Source organism: Solea senegalensis, linkage group LG13, assembly GCF_019176455.1.
Source record: "Solea senegalensis isolate Sse05_10M linkage group LG13, IFAPA_SoseM_1, whole genome shotgun sequence".
Lineage (NCBI taxonomy): Eukaryota > Metazoa > Chordata > Actinopteri > Pleuronectiformes > Soleidae > Solea > Solea senegalensis.
This window is the reverse complement of record NC_058033.1, coordinates 1,165,946-1,183,095: the sequence shown is the minus strand read 5'-3', so window position 1 is coordinate 1,183,095 and position 17,150 is coordinate 1,165,946. Positions and strand designations below refer to the sequence as shown.

Here is a 17,150-nt window from a genome sequence, read left to right as displayed (position 1 = left end):
TATGAAAGATAGCTTTATTGCACAAGGTGTTAGAATGATCTTTTTAGTTTTTGCTTTCTTTTCATAGAAAATGTACCTTTAAACACAAGCAATTGCTATAACAAGCAACTCAAACAAATGTTTGGGATACCCTCAACATTTTTTTTAATCTTTTGATTTTCATAAATTTTTTCTCTCGATTTTTCCCTTTTAGCAAGCATGCAATGTTTTTTTTAAGAGGATGAACAAAATACAAAATAATGATAATAAAAAAAGTTAATAGGACAAATGACAACATCAAAAGACTTTTAAAAAAAAGAAGAATAAAAATTCAACAAATTAGTATCAAAAACAAAGGGAAAGTAAAATGTTTTTGTTTGCCCATTTCAGAAGTAAAATATTGAATTTTTTGATACTATTTCAATTTTGAAATTGGGGCATTCAACCCTGATGTGTCCCCTGATTTATTCTGACGAAAATAGCTCTTCATACAAAACTGTGTTTTATGTACAAGACTTAATCTATAAACAACACTGACAAAGGTATGTTGATGGATCGAGTATGTTTAGGGGGGTGAATTTTTACTTTCATTTATCTGAGCAGGGGAAATGGACGGGAGAATGAATGCTTCAGGTTTACAGACCAACTCCAGTCCAGTATATACACAATACAAGAGTAGTTTGTGTGACCAAAAGAGCTACAAGTCCCTGATTTCACTTGGCTGAACTGGTTTTTAGTCACAGGCCACAAACTGTAGTGTTGTTTGACCTCTGGATTCAATTTCTTTTCTTTTCTGACAAAATCCCAAACAAATTGAAACAAGTATTATAAATCAAAAATAAAAAAAAAACAAAAAAAACATGACCACCTCTCCTGAACAAACAATCGAACAAAAATCAAATTGACAAATAAAGATAAAGCACAAAAAAAAAACACCCCATCGTGGCAATGTTTTGAAAAGACATGCCAGACGCTCCTTCAGTGCAAAATGGAGGGGTGGAAATAAAATGGGACACTGTATACAGTACTTCAAACAGGGAAACAACAAAGATATCAATTGAGTGAACACTATATCATTTCTTAAAACTGAACTCCCTGACATACAGTATAACATCTTTCATTATATTATTTTTCATTCACATCATGACTGGGATTCCTTCAGCAAGTTGTCGTCTTGTCTTTGAAGAGCTGAGCGGCACAAGTTAGGATACATGGGGGCACCTTAAGGAGGGAGGGGACGGCAGGGCCAGCACTGAACGGGCCCCCCCCCCTCCAGAGGGTATTATTGGGATTACTGTTACTATCATTAGTGTTCTGGAGGGAGAGAGAAAAGAGTTCCGTGTTTCTATTAAGAAAGGTAGACTGTGCATTATAACTGGCTACTGTATGAGGCTCTGGGATAAATAGACTCTGTTATTGTCATGACGACAGTCGTGTGTATTTGAATAACTGGGTGCAGGAAACCAGATACCATCATTTGAATGACAGGTGTTAAAGGTTCTACTTCACTCTGCCTGGGTTAGATGTTAGTACCAGGTCTGAACGAGGCCCATTCATAGCTACCTAGAACTACTGCATGTAGACGACAGTAAAGCTAATATGTAAACGTTGTAAAATGTTCGTAGAGAGGGGGTGCCCCTGAACGTGATGCTTCCCTTTTGTATCGTAACTTGTGTCTCTCTCGCCTTTGCAGTAACACTCCTCCCAAATAAACATCTTCATTTGGTGATTCTCCGTAATACTGATTTTGGTTTCTGAATGTACACGTGTTAACTCATCTGAGTCGCAACTTTCTAGCTAGAGTCAAACAGCATTTGTCCTTTTCTGCCATGATTGTTACCATCGTACACACACACACACACACACACACAGTGAAATAGGCGTTGCGAGTCAGTGAGTTAAAATCTTTACAACCAGTCAGTATTTCCTGTTTCAGGACCTTAAACTAAACCTAAGTTGCCTATCATGCTTTTCTCACTCTTCTCTTAGTCAGTCTACATACAGTAATGTGCAGAAAATCCCATATATATACTAAACTTTTTTCTGTCTTTAGTCAAATCTTTTTTTTAAATTTCTCTTCTTTAAATTCCATGATTGAGCGATTGTCTCGTTCTTAAATTTGACATTAACATTTAATTTTCGTATGCGCCACCACACTGTTGTGGCACATATACAATTTATACTTTGTCATAATTTAACGTAAATGTCAATAATATACCTACATACAAATATATATGTAAATTCTTTATATCACCAAATATTCTCTATTTGTAATGTGAGCGTTCATGGCTGGTTCATTTGGGTTTAAAACGTTACAGACTGTTCAGCTGGAGAGATTCTGTCACATTAATGTGAGAGAAGTCTTTATTTCTTTTCTTGGACGTGAACCTGAATCCTTTCTTTTGGAATCGAATTTGTCAACTGGGACTTTTTAAGAGACACACAGAGGGTGAAAGACACAGTAAGAATTAGGGAACTTAACTGGACATCCTGCAAATTGACAGTAATACTCAAACGATGGAGGACAGCATGTGTGTGTGAGAGAGACGGGGTGGCCACACAGCTTCATACTGGCTATTGTAGTCTTCATCGTCATAAACACAGAGCTTTCAAGCTCCTCGGTGAGAGTCAATATTTCCAAATGACCACAGAATCGCTACGTGCTGTGCAACTCCCGTGAATACTGAGCGGAGCTGAGCACCAGCCGACCGGAAACCGTTAGTTGGAGTTAGTAGTTCTTTTGCAGAGTCCCGGGTGAACATGAAAAGTAGGGTTAGCTAGGTCTCTGTCTGGAAGAGAACTGATCCCGAGGAGAATTAGTCAAGATGCTGGGCAGTTCACCATGAGTTGGCTGTAAAGAAAGATGGTCGCGTGACCTTTCCGGCCCAGACTGAACAGAGCGAGTCTGTGCAAGAGAACGGACTACACCAGTGTGTACGACTTAGAGTAGGCCCCCACACTCTGTTTCTGCAGCCTCCCCAGTGCAGAGGAGCTGCTCTCGAGCAGCGAGTCTCTGGAGCCCCCCTTGTTAATGTTGGTGGGGTTGCTGCCCGTGCTGGACGTGGAAGCTGTTGCTGCAGCGTTGGAGCTGGGCATGGTGAGAGTTCTTTGAGGCAAGGTGGCGGTGCCCAAGCTTGAGCCCAGGCTACTTGGCCCAGAGTGGCCCAGCGTAAGAGCCTGCTGCTTGGTAGGGTCTAGAGTTTTGTGACGGCCCTGGGTGTGATACGCTCGCTGCGTAAGGCTGCGGATTGAGGCTTCCCGTGGTGGCACAGCCGGGCATGGGTCATGCAGCTCCCCCTGCTTGCGGAAGAATGGGTCTGTCTTCATGTAGAGGGGCAGGTTGCAGAATTCACCTGAGAAACACATGAAAGGAGTCAAGAAATGTTCCACACAGGGACATTTTTGGTCATTATTAAAAGATGTCAATCAGTAAAAGAAAATGAAATTGTATCACTGCCTGTGTGTGGTCAACGACTGCCTTTCATATCAAATCATGTAAAATAATATAAAAATAATAAAATAAAAACCCTTAAATTCCAAAGCCCATCTTTACTTATGCTCTATTATTGATTTTCATTTTTATGAACCATTATTGCATATTATTTTACTCATTGTCTGGAATATTTTTTTTTTTTTATGTTTTTGTTCATGTTGTTTCCATAAGTGTCCTGAAATAATAAATAAACGGACCTATACCAAATGTGCATTTATGTGTCTGATCAAGAAAAACAAACGTACTTTTGTTGGCGCGGTGGGGAATGGGCACAGCCACGTTTTTACCGCGGTCATAGTCCTGCGGCTTGGGCGGTGAGGCTGTGAAGCGGCAGATGCCCGGTTCAGACGGCGTGCTGAGGGAGGTCATGCTGTCTGCTGGGTCATTGGTACCTGTGGTCATCTGGTCAGACGAGCTGTCAGAGATGAAACACTCTGTGATGGTGAACTTGGCGTGCTGCAGGTGCTCCTCCAGTTTGGCGTGTTCGTAGGCCCTCGCCAGCTCCTCATAGGTGGAGGAGGCGCTCTCCGTCGACACCATGCTGTTGCGACCCTTATCTGGAAAAACAAGCAACAGAAAGAAGTGTGTATCACATCAGAACTAAGGATGTTTCCACTTTTGCCTTTCTCCCCCCCCGTTCGCCCTCTGCACGTACCCAGATCCAGTTGTGAGGCTATTAATATTATATTATTTTATCTTTCTTTCTCTTCTCTTCTTCCTATAATATTGTAAATGTCTCCTTCACTATGTAAAATACCTCAGGATAATGTATGTTGTGATTTGACACTGTACACAATTGATTTGATTTGACTTTTTCCACGTCTGATACTGACATCATCTTCCTGAAGAGCGATGGCAAATATGAAAGGAGGAAAATAATACAAAAAGTGCAGGATCAACGCATTAACTTAATATTATTAAAAATTTATTACTTTTGGTCGTTTGTTATTTTGGAATCTACATGTCAGGGTCACAGCGGCTGCTCTCATATTAGTATTGATGCTGATTGTGGAAGGTGAGCAGGGAGGAAGAGGGAGGCAGTGATGAAGACACCAGTGGCTGACGTGTGCGTGCACCTGCATCACCTCTGCATCGTCTCTTCTGATGAAAAGCGCGGCGGTGTGGGAATAACTGTTTTGCAGTCATTTCGTTGTCATATGGATTAAAATGGGATAAAGAAAGTCACATTTTCAACAAATGATTCGGAGCGTTTACTAAGCGTAGACTGACTTCAGCAGCGGTGTGTCTATTCACAGTGTGTAGTGTGTGTTCGTGCACAGGATCAGTTTCTTCAAAAACACTCATTTTTTAGATTTTGAAACATTTTAAATTTCCTTTGCTTTGCAGTTAGTGCATATGTAGTGCAAGCGATTCAGTCGTGGCAGTTGTCGTGTCTCGCTTTGACCCACCTGTGTCTTGGGAGAGGCTGGCACTGTAGCTGTCGCTCTCAGTGGCAGTGATGCCGTGAGAGCCCATCGTCCGCCAGTCTGAGGTCAGAGTTCGCGCCGAGGCTGTCGACTGGCTCACACTCGGTCGGCTCAGTGTCCACTGACTGGAGTATCTGTTCCTGGAGCTGTGAGCTGATTTTATACTCTTCCTGGACACAGGGTCTAAGGGAGAGAGAGAGAGAGAGAGAGAGAGAGAGGTCAGAAAGATGTGAGACGGAGATCGGACTGTAAATGTGTGGTGCCGCAATTATCAGGAAGAAAAGAAGTCATCGTCCACCAAGCTTCACCTGCCAAATAACCTTTTCCTGCCTTTTGTGGCCTTTAGTGGGAAAAGACTTGGCTTTAAAATAACTCACTTGTGCCTGGGCGGATGTCAGACATGTCAATCAAAGGCCCTGAATTCTGGATGAGGGCTTGGTGATGCAGAGAGACGCCTGTGCAGAAGTTCTGTGGATTGACTGACTGGCTAAACTCAGTGTCCGTCACTGGGACCGCTGCCTTGTCCTCCCCTGTTCCAGAGGAAAACACAATCATTCAGTATAAGATAATAAAAAAAGTGGCGCTCATAAATGACAGTCTGTCCATGTGCTGTCACGTGCCTATCTGCTTGATGCCTTCCTTGTCCTCAATGAGCAGCTGGACGCGCGGGATGTCGATGTGGAGCCTCGGCCCTTGAGGAGGGCCCTTCACAGGTGTGTCTATACTGCGGTTGTTTTTGCTGCACAAACACAAACACGGATGAGGAAATGACACCGTTTTCTATATGGTTTTCTAGATGCTCGCATATTTATGCCCATAAAAAAACAGGCTCTTACCTGATAAGCATCTCAGCAAGGCTCTTGGCATCTAGGAGACAATATCTTAATTAGATTATGAGCGGCTGTGAAGATAAACCTCTCAACACACAGTAACAGCGACCTTTCTTGCGCTCACCCCTTAGACGCTTGAGCCTCTTCTCCTTGCGTTTCTTGCGGATGATGAAGAGCAAGGCAACGCCCAGAGTGACCAGGATGACGGGAGAGCCGATGGAGAACAGCTTCTTTACATCGTCGCCTTCGCCGCGGGCCGATTTGATGGGTGGTATTGTGCCTGTGGAGAGAAAGAAGGTGCGCCCCTGGTGACTAAGTGGAAGATTCTGTGTTGTATGACACAAAGGCGATGGGACACACTTACTGCCGTCATAGTCTGTAGTGGCAAACTGGGAGGTCTGGTTTCCACACCCGGCACTGTTGCAGGCCTTCATTTTGAGCTCGTACCAGGTGGCCTCCCGCAGCTCGCTGAGGAACAGCTGAGTGGTGGTGTTGGCCTTCAGGGTCTGCCAGGCCCAGGTTCCTTTGGGTCTGAAGTCCAGCATCAGGTCAGTAATGGGGCAGCCGCCACTGGTCCAGCCCTGCAGGTTGAGTCCTGCGTGAGTGGAGTTGATGTGGGTGAGCAACGGCTGGTCTTTGTTGAACACGGGTTCTGTCGAGAGGACAAACACGAGGTTAAACAGAGCAGCAGTGAAACACAGTGCATTATTACACGTATGGATTTTATTCTGGTCTTATCATTTCCTTCCAGTCTGTCTCCACTCACCCCTTCCATGGGTTTTGGCCTCAATGATCTCACTGATGCGGCCCGAGCCCACGCTGTTCTTGGCTGCCAACTTGACCTTGTACCACGTTCCACAGCGGAGATTATCCAATCTGAAGGAGCGCTCACTGGAGCTGATGAACACGTCCCTCCACTCTTCTGTGTTGTCCACAGAATACTGCAGCACAAATCCTGCGGTCGCACAGCACAAACTCACAGTCATAACCCCAAGTACTGTGGATGATGTTTGCTGCTGCTGCTACATCTGTCAAACACCAGGGGGCGACAACTACCTTCAAACAGCTCTGGGCGGTCTCGCTCCAGCCCGGAAGCATGAAGTTTGCTGTTTACACTGTTTTACGCAACATTTGCACAACTAATAGCAAGAAGGTGAAGTGTAGTCGGGAGCAAACCTCGGATGGAGCTTCCTCCGTTGTCCCCAGGAATCCAAGCCAGGGTGATGGAGGAGGTGGAGGTGGTGGAGACGGTCAGGCGAGGCTGGTCGGGAGGAACTGGTGTAAATGCACAAAGACAGAGACTCACAACAGAGCACAAATATCACACAGCAGTCTGTTCCACGCAAACACACGTCTCCTCTTATCTTACCTTGCACTACGAGGTTGACGATGATGGTGTCGAATCCCAGTGTGTTAGTGGCCGTGCAGGTGTAATACCCAGAATCCTCTGCTTTGACCGAACGCAGCACCAGCGTTCCATTGGACAAGATCTGCCGCTGATTGTCAGCTGTCACTGGAATGGCAGAGTCCTCACTGACAAAGCACACGCAGGTGATAGATGTTAACATCATGAGGAGTCAGAACGGCAACATGATACATGATATATGATGAACTCTGACCTGTCTTTGGTCCATTTAATTGTGGGGGCGGGCTCTCCCACGGAGCTGCAGGGCAGACGCACTTCTTTCATCCAAGGTGTGGTGACTGTGCCGCTGAAGGACAGGATCTTAGCTGGGACTGCTCACAAAAGACAAAAAGCTTTTTTTTACCTTCAGTTAAATACAAAAAAATATTATTTATTTTTATTTTTATTTTATTTTTTATTTTATTTATAATAAAAGTCAGAGAAATCTAGGTTCAAGCTTTTTTTTAGCATAATTTTCTGTTTTTTAATCCCACTAAAAAGAGATTGTATGATGCTATACACAACCCAAATTGTGTTTATTAATAGTTATAGTCACACACGTAAGCACGTTTTCATTAGACTCTCCATCTGATCCAATAGCTATTTGTTGTGAAAGGAATACAGCGACTATTCCAGGGACCCTAACAAACCTCTTTGCAGAGTCTTTGCAGTTTGAAGAATGAACATAACAATCATGATTGTGATGTCACTCGTTCATTAGTCAACGGCTTTATCCTCTACATGAGGAGCCAATCCCAGCTGACACAGGGCAAAAGGCAGAACACACACACTCTCACATTCACACCTGAGGTCAATTCAGAGCATGTTATTGGACTGTGGAAGGAGAGAGAGCCTAGACCCTTTTTTTATGTATAATTCCACAAAATGTGTTTGGTTGTCCATGTTTTATCCGTCTGTGTTTTACCTTCTTTTTTACATACATTTTTATTAACTTGTTTTTCTTTTTGATCTCATTTGCATACTGGGGTTCAGAAATGAAATGTAGCCTGTGTCAAAAGTGAAAGCATTCAGTCCTTGCTTCTCCTACACAGCACAACAGTGTGTGTGTGTGTGTGTGTGTGTGTGTGTGTGACACCACATGAGCACATAGGCCAATTTGCCTGAAGGAAAAAGGCCTTTACTTACTGCTAAAGGCTGAAGGAGTAAAAAGCCTCCTCTGACCTCTTGTTCTCAGTCTATCTTCTCTCCATAGATCCTCCCCTCTATTGATTCTCACCTGCTACTTCTCTCCCCAAGGGTCATTTTACTGGATAGGCCCTGTTCATCACCACATAATTAACAACAGCGTTTCTTGCCACAAAGCCGCTACTCAATCAATACTATAGCTGTCAATCAATAAGGAGAAAGAGCAGACACTGAGAGTGAGATGAAAGTGATCTACGCACAGGGCGTCACGTTGCTGTTTTTTTTAATAGCCATCTTTACAGCACGCTCGCTCATAACCTTTACAGGAAAAAAACGACTCTTGTGATGCGCTACAGGCTCACACTACAGGCGTGACCCACCTTTCCCAGCAGGCTCCACTGTGACCTTTGAGCTGATGTTCCCACGGCCAGCAGTTGTTACGGCTGCAGCCCAGATGTGGTATTGTTTACCACGCGTGAGGTGTGTAATGCGGTAGAAGAGCATCTCGGGGTTGGCCTCGTACTCACTTGGCGCCTGGGGCAGAGGAAACTGGGATGAGTGACAGGGAAAAGCTCAGGTTTTTGCACGTGTATGGACATTGAAAGACACAATATATACAAGTTCTATGAGTGGCATCATGACAAGAAAGGCTCCAACACTATTTACAAAGCACATCTTATTACATGTGAGACTAACACCATTACCAAAAGACTGCCTTTAGACTGCTGTGACGATTAAGTTAAAAACATGCTATTGCTGCTATGTTTGTATGTATTTTATTTATACTTTTTTTTACCTGTCTTATAATGACATGTCAATATGTCTGTCATTAATCTGGAAATCACAGTGAAAACTAAATGAAACAAAGTCCATACACACATTTTTCAGAGACTTATTTTGCTTTTTGCTTTTCTATCTGTTGCTTTTTTGTTTCTTACATTTTATGTGTTGAAAGTCTGCATTCAAATCGATTTTACTGCCTTTAGTTGACCTCAAAAAAACACCTATTCTGAATATTCAGTAGCCTATTTCATGAATGAATGAAATGATTTAAATGATTCAGTGTGATTTGGAAAAAAAAATGCTTCAGATATTAGAATAAGATCATAAATTAAAATACGCTCAATTACTAATAATACTAATTCACTTATAGTTCCTGTCTGTGTAGAAGCAGATCTATTTACTGCATTTATAACATAAAACTTGTGGTTGCAATACTGGATTTAACGTGTTCCTGTGAATATTTTCCCAACACGTACATCACTGAGAAGGTGTTCACACGTTCACCTGCGCGCACACACACACACACACACACACACACACACACACACACACACACACACACACACACACACTGTTCTATCTTTAATCTGTTCATATCTCAATGTTCATCTTCGGTTCCTTTACCATTTGCTTTTACCTCTTTCCCGCTCCCTCTCTGTCTCGCTCAGTGAGGAGGAGAGGATGGAGAGACAGAGGGAGGGAGGGAGGGTGTGTGTGTGTGTGTGTGTGTGTGTGCAGGGGCTTCAGTCAAACATTCCTCCAACATAGCGGTAGTGTTGTGGTGATCCAGGGAGTGATACAGGGAGATAATGAAAAGACGGACAAAAGCACTCTCATCTTGATGTGACTGATACCCTCCTCTGCTCCTCCCTTTTCCCTGCCTGTCTCTCACTCTCTCCCCCTTTACCTCTCCCCTCATCCCTCTCTCTTTTTTTTTTCTTCCTAATTTCCCCTCGGTCTCTCCCTGCTTCTAATGGTGTGTCTCGTTTTCTCTCTCAACCTCCTTTCCCCTCCCTTCCTCCTTCCTCCCCGTCTGTGCTCATTTACATGGTACTCATGCACAGAGAGGGAGGAGAATTTGTGAATAATAAGAAAGTGAGATTCGAGCCTGATATCAGATTTCGCCGTGTGCTGCTTCTTTTTTTTTTTGCGGTTGTACACGATCTAAACGCCACAACCCGAAATGCCACACATATGTGTATAAATAGAAGATCCCAAAATGTGATGTCTGTGTGTGTGTGTGTGTCTCTGATGCGGCAGTGTGCATGTGTGAGCTTGCTCTCTGCCTCATTTGCATATCTACGTCTCATCACGTTGCCAAGACAACCTCATCTGTTCATCTGGGAGGGCAGGAAATAAAGCGATGGTGCAAACACAGTCAGTCAAACACACACACACACACACACACACACAGGTTCCAATTAATAGGAGTGGTTAGAAATCAGCTGTTTTAATGGGTTGATTTTTTTAAGTTCATAAATGTGTTGCTTCTCATTCACCTGAAACCTTTTGTATAAGTCTCTCTCTCTCTCTGGGTTATTATCTCTATTATCTCTATTTGGGCCTAAAAAAAGCATTATCCCTTACCTTAAGCACACTCATTTAACCTTAACCTTAAATTGACCATAATTCACTCCTTAGCCCTTAATTTGACTATTTACTCAGAAATGATTAGGACCAGGTTTTGGTCTCGTGAGAAGGCCAGTGTTTATACCAGAGAGCATCCTCATGAGTTAAGAAACACACAAAGAGACACACTTACTGGTTGTCCAGAGTTTGGACTGGAGCAGTAGATGGTGTACTTGCGGATGACACCATTTGGTTTGTGAGGAGGTAACCAGGACACAACTACACTATTTGGGGATGAGGGAACTGCCTTGATGCCGGCTGGTGGACCAGGAACTGGGAAAGAAAACAAAACACACAAGAACATCAGCGTGGGGAGCATAAATATATTGATGTGCTTCGGTGTGTGAGTGTTTTTGTTTTGTTTTGCACACACACACACACACACACACAGTGGTTGTGGGATGCCTATTAAAGTAAGCAGGCTTGTTTTCAGATTGGTGGTCTTATCCTGTGCTAAGCCGCTCTGGGAGGACTTGGAAGAACTCCCTTTGGGTGGCTGACATATGTTCATTTAGACACTGGTCAGCATTTCTGACACTGTGACACCCAGTATTCTCTTTAACCGCCACAAACAGATTAGACACTAGTGTCTGATCCTCTATTTGCCACTTCAGCTCGACACTGGGAACCACTTCATAATCTTATTACAGGCTAAACGCGCAAAAAGGGGTTCAAAATGGACGCACACTTTAGCAAAACACCGGGACACTGGGATCTTTCAAAGGTGAACAACAATGCTTTTTCTCCCATTGGCCTCACAGCGTGGGGTTCTCAGTGTCAAGTCTATTCACTCGGCACATAAATATAACTTGTGTCTGAAAGCGGGCCTCATCTGGGGTCTATAGAAGTGTGAAACCCAGCCCAATAAAGGAATCCCTTCATTTGTTTTGTGAGTGAGGCCCACCCCCGATCACTGGACCAGTCCATGGCCTTGAATTCCCTCGCCCCACACGTCACATGATCAGGAATAAAAACAAAACACTCAGTCAGGATATAGATGTGTAACACGGATGAAAGAACGGTGAGAATCACAGGTTCCTGGGGGAGAGATGATGGTGGCGGCGGCAGTGCGGGGGAGAAGAATAGGCCGTCATCATTATCATAACTGGACCTCCATATCAAAGTAGGCGTGGCAGTGGGAGGAGGGAAAGTTAAGTCCCATCTGGTGCCCAAAATCTGCCCCAAAAAATTGCTGACAGTCTGTCTGTGAAGCCAGCGCAGTGCCAGTGATGATGAGGAGGAGGAGGAGGGGCAGGGTGGTGCTGAGGGAACAGCCCCGCCTACACGAATAAATTATGCACTGCCGTGCCAGGCACAAGGTGATATTTCACAGTAATGGGCCGATACACTTTTGAGCTATGACATTTCTGTGTTGTCTTTTTTTACGCCTTATTAATTGAGTCAGCCGCGAATAGGCCGTGCAATCACCTCTCCATCTTTTCATCTTCAAACCCGCAGGCCCCACCGCCACCCCTTCCTTTATAAAGAGACATGGATCTGGCTGTAATCCCGCCTCCAATGGTGTAAGCACAAAATTAATTCTCTCTAATCCAAGAGGAGTTAATCCTCCTGCCTATGGCAACAAGGCTGGTGGAAAAAGGTGCCGGCGCAGGCTGATGCCTGACTCTTGGTGGTTATATAGTCCCAAAGAGCACCCCTCCTCTCCCCTCAATGTCTTCCTCCAGCCTCCCTCAGCTCAACCAAAGCCTCTTAATTCTCATTAGTACTGCTAATGGAGGTTCCCAGCATAAATGAGCTTTTGTCACGGGCTTGAGATGCAGTCGAGCGCGCCCATTTTTTTGGGTCTTTCACCTCTCCCTATATAAATTAAAGCTCCAGTGCGTAACTTTTAGTGGCTTTTGGTGTCGATGTTATTATTCTGCCTCCGTTTGATCTCTGACAACAACACTTTAATGCCGTGTCCTTCAGCAGCAGCGCAGGGGCAAACGGGGACATTTGTCTCGTCAAACTACTGTGTTTTCAGTCGTTCTCCAGCCGCTTCGCTTTACCACGGCGATGTTGCCGCTTCCTCCGTCTGTCGTGACATATAACAAATGACTTCCTGTGTACAGTGCGAGGATGTTGCCGGGCAACACAAGACCTAAATATTGCGTGTTGTGTGCGATGTTGCCGCTTCCTCCGTCTGTCGTGACATATAACAAATGACTTCCTGTGTACAGTGCGAGGATGTTGCCGGGCAACACAAGACCTAAATATTGCGTGTTGTGTGTATGTGTTAGGCTTAATTAACTCATTTGACAAGGGTTTGAAAATGATCGATATTTGTTTCTATTCAAAAGTTCTGCATTACACTTTCTTTTAAAAGAATAAACGCTGACATCTTTTTATGCACAGGCCTGTTGTGTGTGTGTGTGTGTGTGTGTGTGTGTACTTACGGTCCTCGCGGGTTTGGATATACAGGACATTGCTGCGGACCCCGTCTCCAGCTTGCGTGTAGGCCAGCACCTGCACGCTGTAGTTGGTGAACTTCTCCAGCCCTCGCAGCTCCACCTGCTCTCGTGTCGTGGTGATATTCTGCATCTCTCCCCATTCTGAAGGATAACGTGTGCAGAATGAGTATGAGAGTGGCGCAGGTGAGCAAACACAGACCAACTCCTGCTTTGTTAAAATGCGATTACTGCCTGGATTACTAAGCAGTAGTTGTTTCCTGAGAAGCGGGATTATCAAAACCAAAAAGTAATAAATAATTGTGGGTTTCTGCATTTCATTGCCCTCAAGACATGTTGCTAATGCAGCCGAGTTGATATAAACGTCTATGAGGCAGGGTTGGACTGTTTCCACCATGAGATACAGCTCAGTTCAGTTTGGTATGCTGCGTAATTATTTGTGTTTCGACAGTAAAAAGTTGTGACCACACATCTTTTCTTGGCTTAATTCTACTTGATTATTAATGCATGTAGATAACGTACACGTCCCACTCTGCATACTCAACTGAACTGTAGCACTTGGTGGAATTGGGAATCATCACACTCGCAGTACAGTACAGTAATCACACTGGAGTTACCAGGCTATTACAAAAAGAGACACAGAACTGGAAGTGCTCACATGGGAACGGTTGGACACACATTTACACATTCAGGTGCACAACACTGACAGATAGGAGGACGGTGGTGGGAGGTTGGAAGGTTTAGAATGAGAGAGGTGATAATTACTCTGCATTGGCCACTGGGTCTGGCCCCCACAGCACCCACCTCCGTCAGGGAAGAGGGACCAAAACACGACCCGGTAGCCTTTCAGCACGCCGTGCAGCGTCAGCCGCGGAGGCTCCGCCCACGTGATCACCGCCTCGTCCGACGTCACCGAGATGGCTCGCACGTTCTGCGGAGGCTCGCTCGGCACTGGGGAGAGAGAGCAGGTGGGGAGCGTCAGTGCTGCAGGACTTTGGTGTCTTGTATTGAATAATTCCTACCAGTCACAAATCCCTGGTTGTTGCTGTCGCTAAGAAGATCTGACTGATTTAGAATAGCGGCGGAGGCGCTGATAATTAATGACTACTCAACAACACAACCCACAGGCAGTCTCTGCTGAAATAAATCAGTCAAACAAGCTCAAATTAGCTCTCAATGGCTCCTTGTTCACTGCTAGCTTTTAGAGCAGGGAGGAAGGAGGAGAGGAGGCGTGGAGGGGGGTCGGGGTGAGGAGGGGGATGTGCGCTGAGAGAGTGCAACATGAATAGCAAAACAGCCACACCTTACAGAGTTAAAATGCAGATGAGGTGGGCGAAGTAAAACCGAGATGTGGAGGTTAAAATCGGAAGGAAGACAAAGTTCATCTTTATCGCCGTTTGCAGTTTTTGGGAGCGGCGCCATTCTAAGCGATCACCGTTACTGGCATAATGATGTCCATGCCTTCTGACATACTAACACTGAGGGTTTGAAGGGATATACGAGAATAAAGATGAGATGAGCAGGAAAACAAGTGAGGGAAGAGGAGGAGGAAGCCTGGGCAGACATTCAGAGAGTAACGGGGTTCCTTGTTCCTCTCCCTCTGTACTAGCCTAATGAGGCTGCTAATTAAAGTTACAAAATTTAATTTCTTCCATTTTGTTTGAGCATGTGTGTCTGTAAAAATCTGTGTCCTCCATTGGACTCGATTTCACTATTTTATTTACACAAATTATGCTGCACGACGTGCGTCCCCACAAAATGAGGAATATGTGAAACACACACACACACAAACACAATTTATATCTTAATGAGGACGCATTAAGATATAAGCCCATACCCTAACCCTACAACCAGGTCTTAAACCCCAAAAAGCCCTTTAAAGAGCCAAAATGTCCTCACTCCGTCACAAAGCCACAGGAACAAGAACACACACACACACACACACATTTTCCCATCTACGGGTTCTTACCATCCTCCAGTGTTGTAGCATTGATCTCAGTACTGGAGGGTCCAGTCCCTGCTCTGTTGAAGGCCTGGACCACTACCCCGTACTGGGCAAACTTCTTCAAGTTATCCAAGGTGTACACTTCACTGTCCCCTGTCGCTTTCATCTCCACTATGCTGTACTGTCCGTTGCTGCCCGGGCCGTTCTCTCGGTAGCCGATCTGGTAGCCTCGGATCACGCCGTTCTGCAGCTCCTTCTTGGGGGCCTGAGGGATGTGCAGTTATAGACGTTATAAGACACTTAAAAATGTAAACCCCTTTAAGACGCTTTGAAATCACTGCGCAACATTGCAACCGGTTGAGTTATTTGCCAATAATGTACAGAGGTAGTGGAAATTGACGATGAGGCATTAAATGTGTGCATTACCATGCATAGCCATTAACTACACGTGTGTCTTTTTGGTGACTTCTCTTTACAGAGTACAACTAAAAGCACAGACATATAATATTTGATTCATCAGCAGTTCACTTGGTTGCTAGCGGTGTTTAATGGCAGTTGCTGTACATAATGTTGCATTACTGCCTTGCTTTGGATTAATTATCCATCCATCCTCTTCTTCTACGGCGTTTCATGGCAGTTAACATCCGCTGTGTTGCATTACAGCCCTTTTCTGGATTTAATTATCCATCCATCTTTCTTTCTTGGTTGTTTTATGGCATTTGAAAGAAAGACAGTCGTGAGCTTACCCTCCATGTAACCCGTATGCTCTGGGACGTCATCGGCTGGAGGATGACCTCCATTGGCGGCCCGTCAGGTGCTGTTGATGGCAAATGTCAGAATCAGAGTGTCACTATGCTGCTCTATTAAAAAGAAAAGAAAAGTAAGGCTGAATAAGGACACTTACGCGCTTCTTCAGTACTGATCGTGAGCTCTTTGCTGGGGAGGCTGCGGCCAATCTTGTTGTAGCTGTACATGCGTATGCTGTAAACGCAGGCCGGGTGCAGCTCCACGATGTTGGCCTGGTTGTTAGTGGGGGAGATGTTCCTGGTCGTGTACATGTGATCCCAGGAGTCTGTACAAGAACAAAAACAGATCAGAATTTCTGACCAACATGTGCTGTGCGTTTATATTTAGGACACCAACCTGACTTGTTCTTGTACTCGATGTCATAACTGGTGATGATGCTGTTCCCATCAAACCTTTGGATCCAGCGCAGGTTCATGCTCCTGTCTTTCACCTCCCTCACTTCCAGCTCTGGAGGATCTGGTGGCTCTAACGTGAGTAACAGAGACAGACAAGGTGAGTTATTCTGTGATCATGTCTATAGCTTGAGTAAACTAGGCTGCACATCTTGTAGCGATACCTTGCACAGTGAGTTGGATGAGGCCTCGACCCTCTCCATAGGAGTTGATGGCGTGGCAGGAGAAGAAGACCGAATCTCCTCGCTCGGCTGGATTCAACTGTGACCAAAACCAAACAGAATAAGGAAATACACAACAGTAGTAATAGAGTACATTTACCTGCTTTGATATGTGGAGAACAGGTTAAAGTTCAGGGTTAGCTCAGTGTTGTCGTCTGACTCTAACCTTTAGGGTTGAAATGACTTCGTCCCCCTTCTTGTTGATGGTGATGGAGTAACGCGGGTTCCTCTCCGCGTCGATGACGGTGTCCCCTCTCTCCCAGCGAATGATGATGGGCTGCTCGCCGCGCGCGGTGCAGTTCAGCTCCTTGGTCTGGCCCTTTCTCGCCATGGTGGTGTTGGGGTGGCTGGTGATCATCGCAGGGACTGAGCGGAATCACAGACACATGTCAGCGTGACGAATACTATTACGGGGAGTAATGAGATGAAGGAAGAGCGATGTGGTATTGGAAACCGGGGACATATTACAGATATATAGACATCTCTGTTTCTGCCATTGGTTCTCCATTTTCATTTCACGCTTCAAGCCCCACTGGCCTCTTATCCTGCCTCCTCGCTGCCCGTCTGCCTTCTTTTTCTGTTTTTTTTTTTTTCACACCCCTGCTTTTCTTCTTCTCGTCATTTCCTCAGACACGGGGTTATTGATTGAAGGGGTTCCTGTGGTTTTGTTTTCATCACTAATTCA

General features: G+C 44.9%; 1 protein-coding gene across 5 annotated transcripts in view; it reads right to left on the bottom strand.

The window, feature by feature from the left end:
• Positions 1 to 17,150, bottom strand: part of LOC122779601 (Down syndrome cell adhesion molecule-like protein 1 homolog) — a 50,327-nt gene continuing 33,177 nt past the window's right edge. For 2 of the 5 annotated variants that reach the window (XM_044042101.1, XM_044042104.1), the window contains 22 exons: positions 16,632 to 16,831; positions 16,409 to 16,505; positions 16,189 to 16,317; positions 15,950 to 16,117; positions 15,792 to 15,862; positions 15,070 to 15,310; positions 13,905 to 14,051; positions 13,089 to 13,244; positions 10,826 to 10,965; positions 8,661 to 8,814; positions 7,349 to 7,466; positions 7,099 to 7,262; positions 6,906 to 7,004; positions 6,496 to 6,684; positions 6,094 to 6,381; positions 5,854 to 6,009; positions 5,736 to 5,766; positions 5,520 to 5,638; positions 5,277 to 5,429; positions 4,882 to 5,082; positions 3,718 to 4,029; positions 1 to 3,332 (listed from right to left, as the gene is read on the bottom strand). In XM_044042101.1, the coding sequence (XP_043898036.1) occupies positions 2,902 to 3,332; positions 3,718 to 4,029; positions 4,882 to 5,082; positions 5,277 to 5,429; positions 5,520 to 5,638; positions 5,736 to 5,766; positions 5,854 to 6,009; positions 6,094 to 6,381; positions 6,496 to 6,684; positions 6,906 to 7,004; positions 7,099 to 7,262; positions 7,349 to 7,466; positions 8,661 to 8,814; positions 10,826 to 10,965; positions 13,089 to 13,244; positions 13,905 to 14,051; positions 15,070 to 15,310; positions 15,792 to 15,862; positions 15,950 to 16,117; positions 16,189 to 16,317; positions 16,409 to 16,505; positions 16,632 to 16,831 (3,764 nt within the window). In that variant the 3' untranslated portion in view covers positions 1 to 2,901. The other 3 variants (XM_044042103.1, XM_044042102.1, XM_044042105.1) reach the window with 3 other exon arrangements.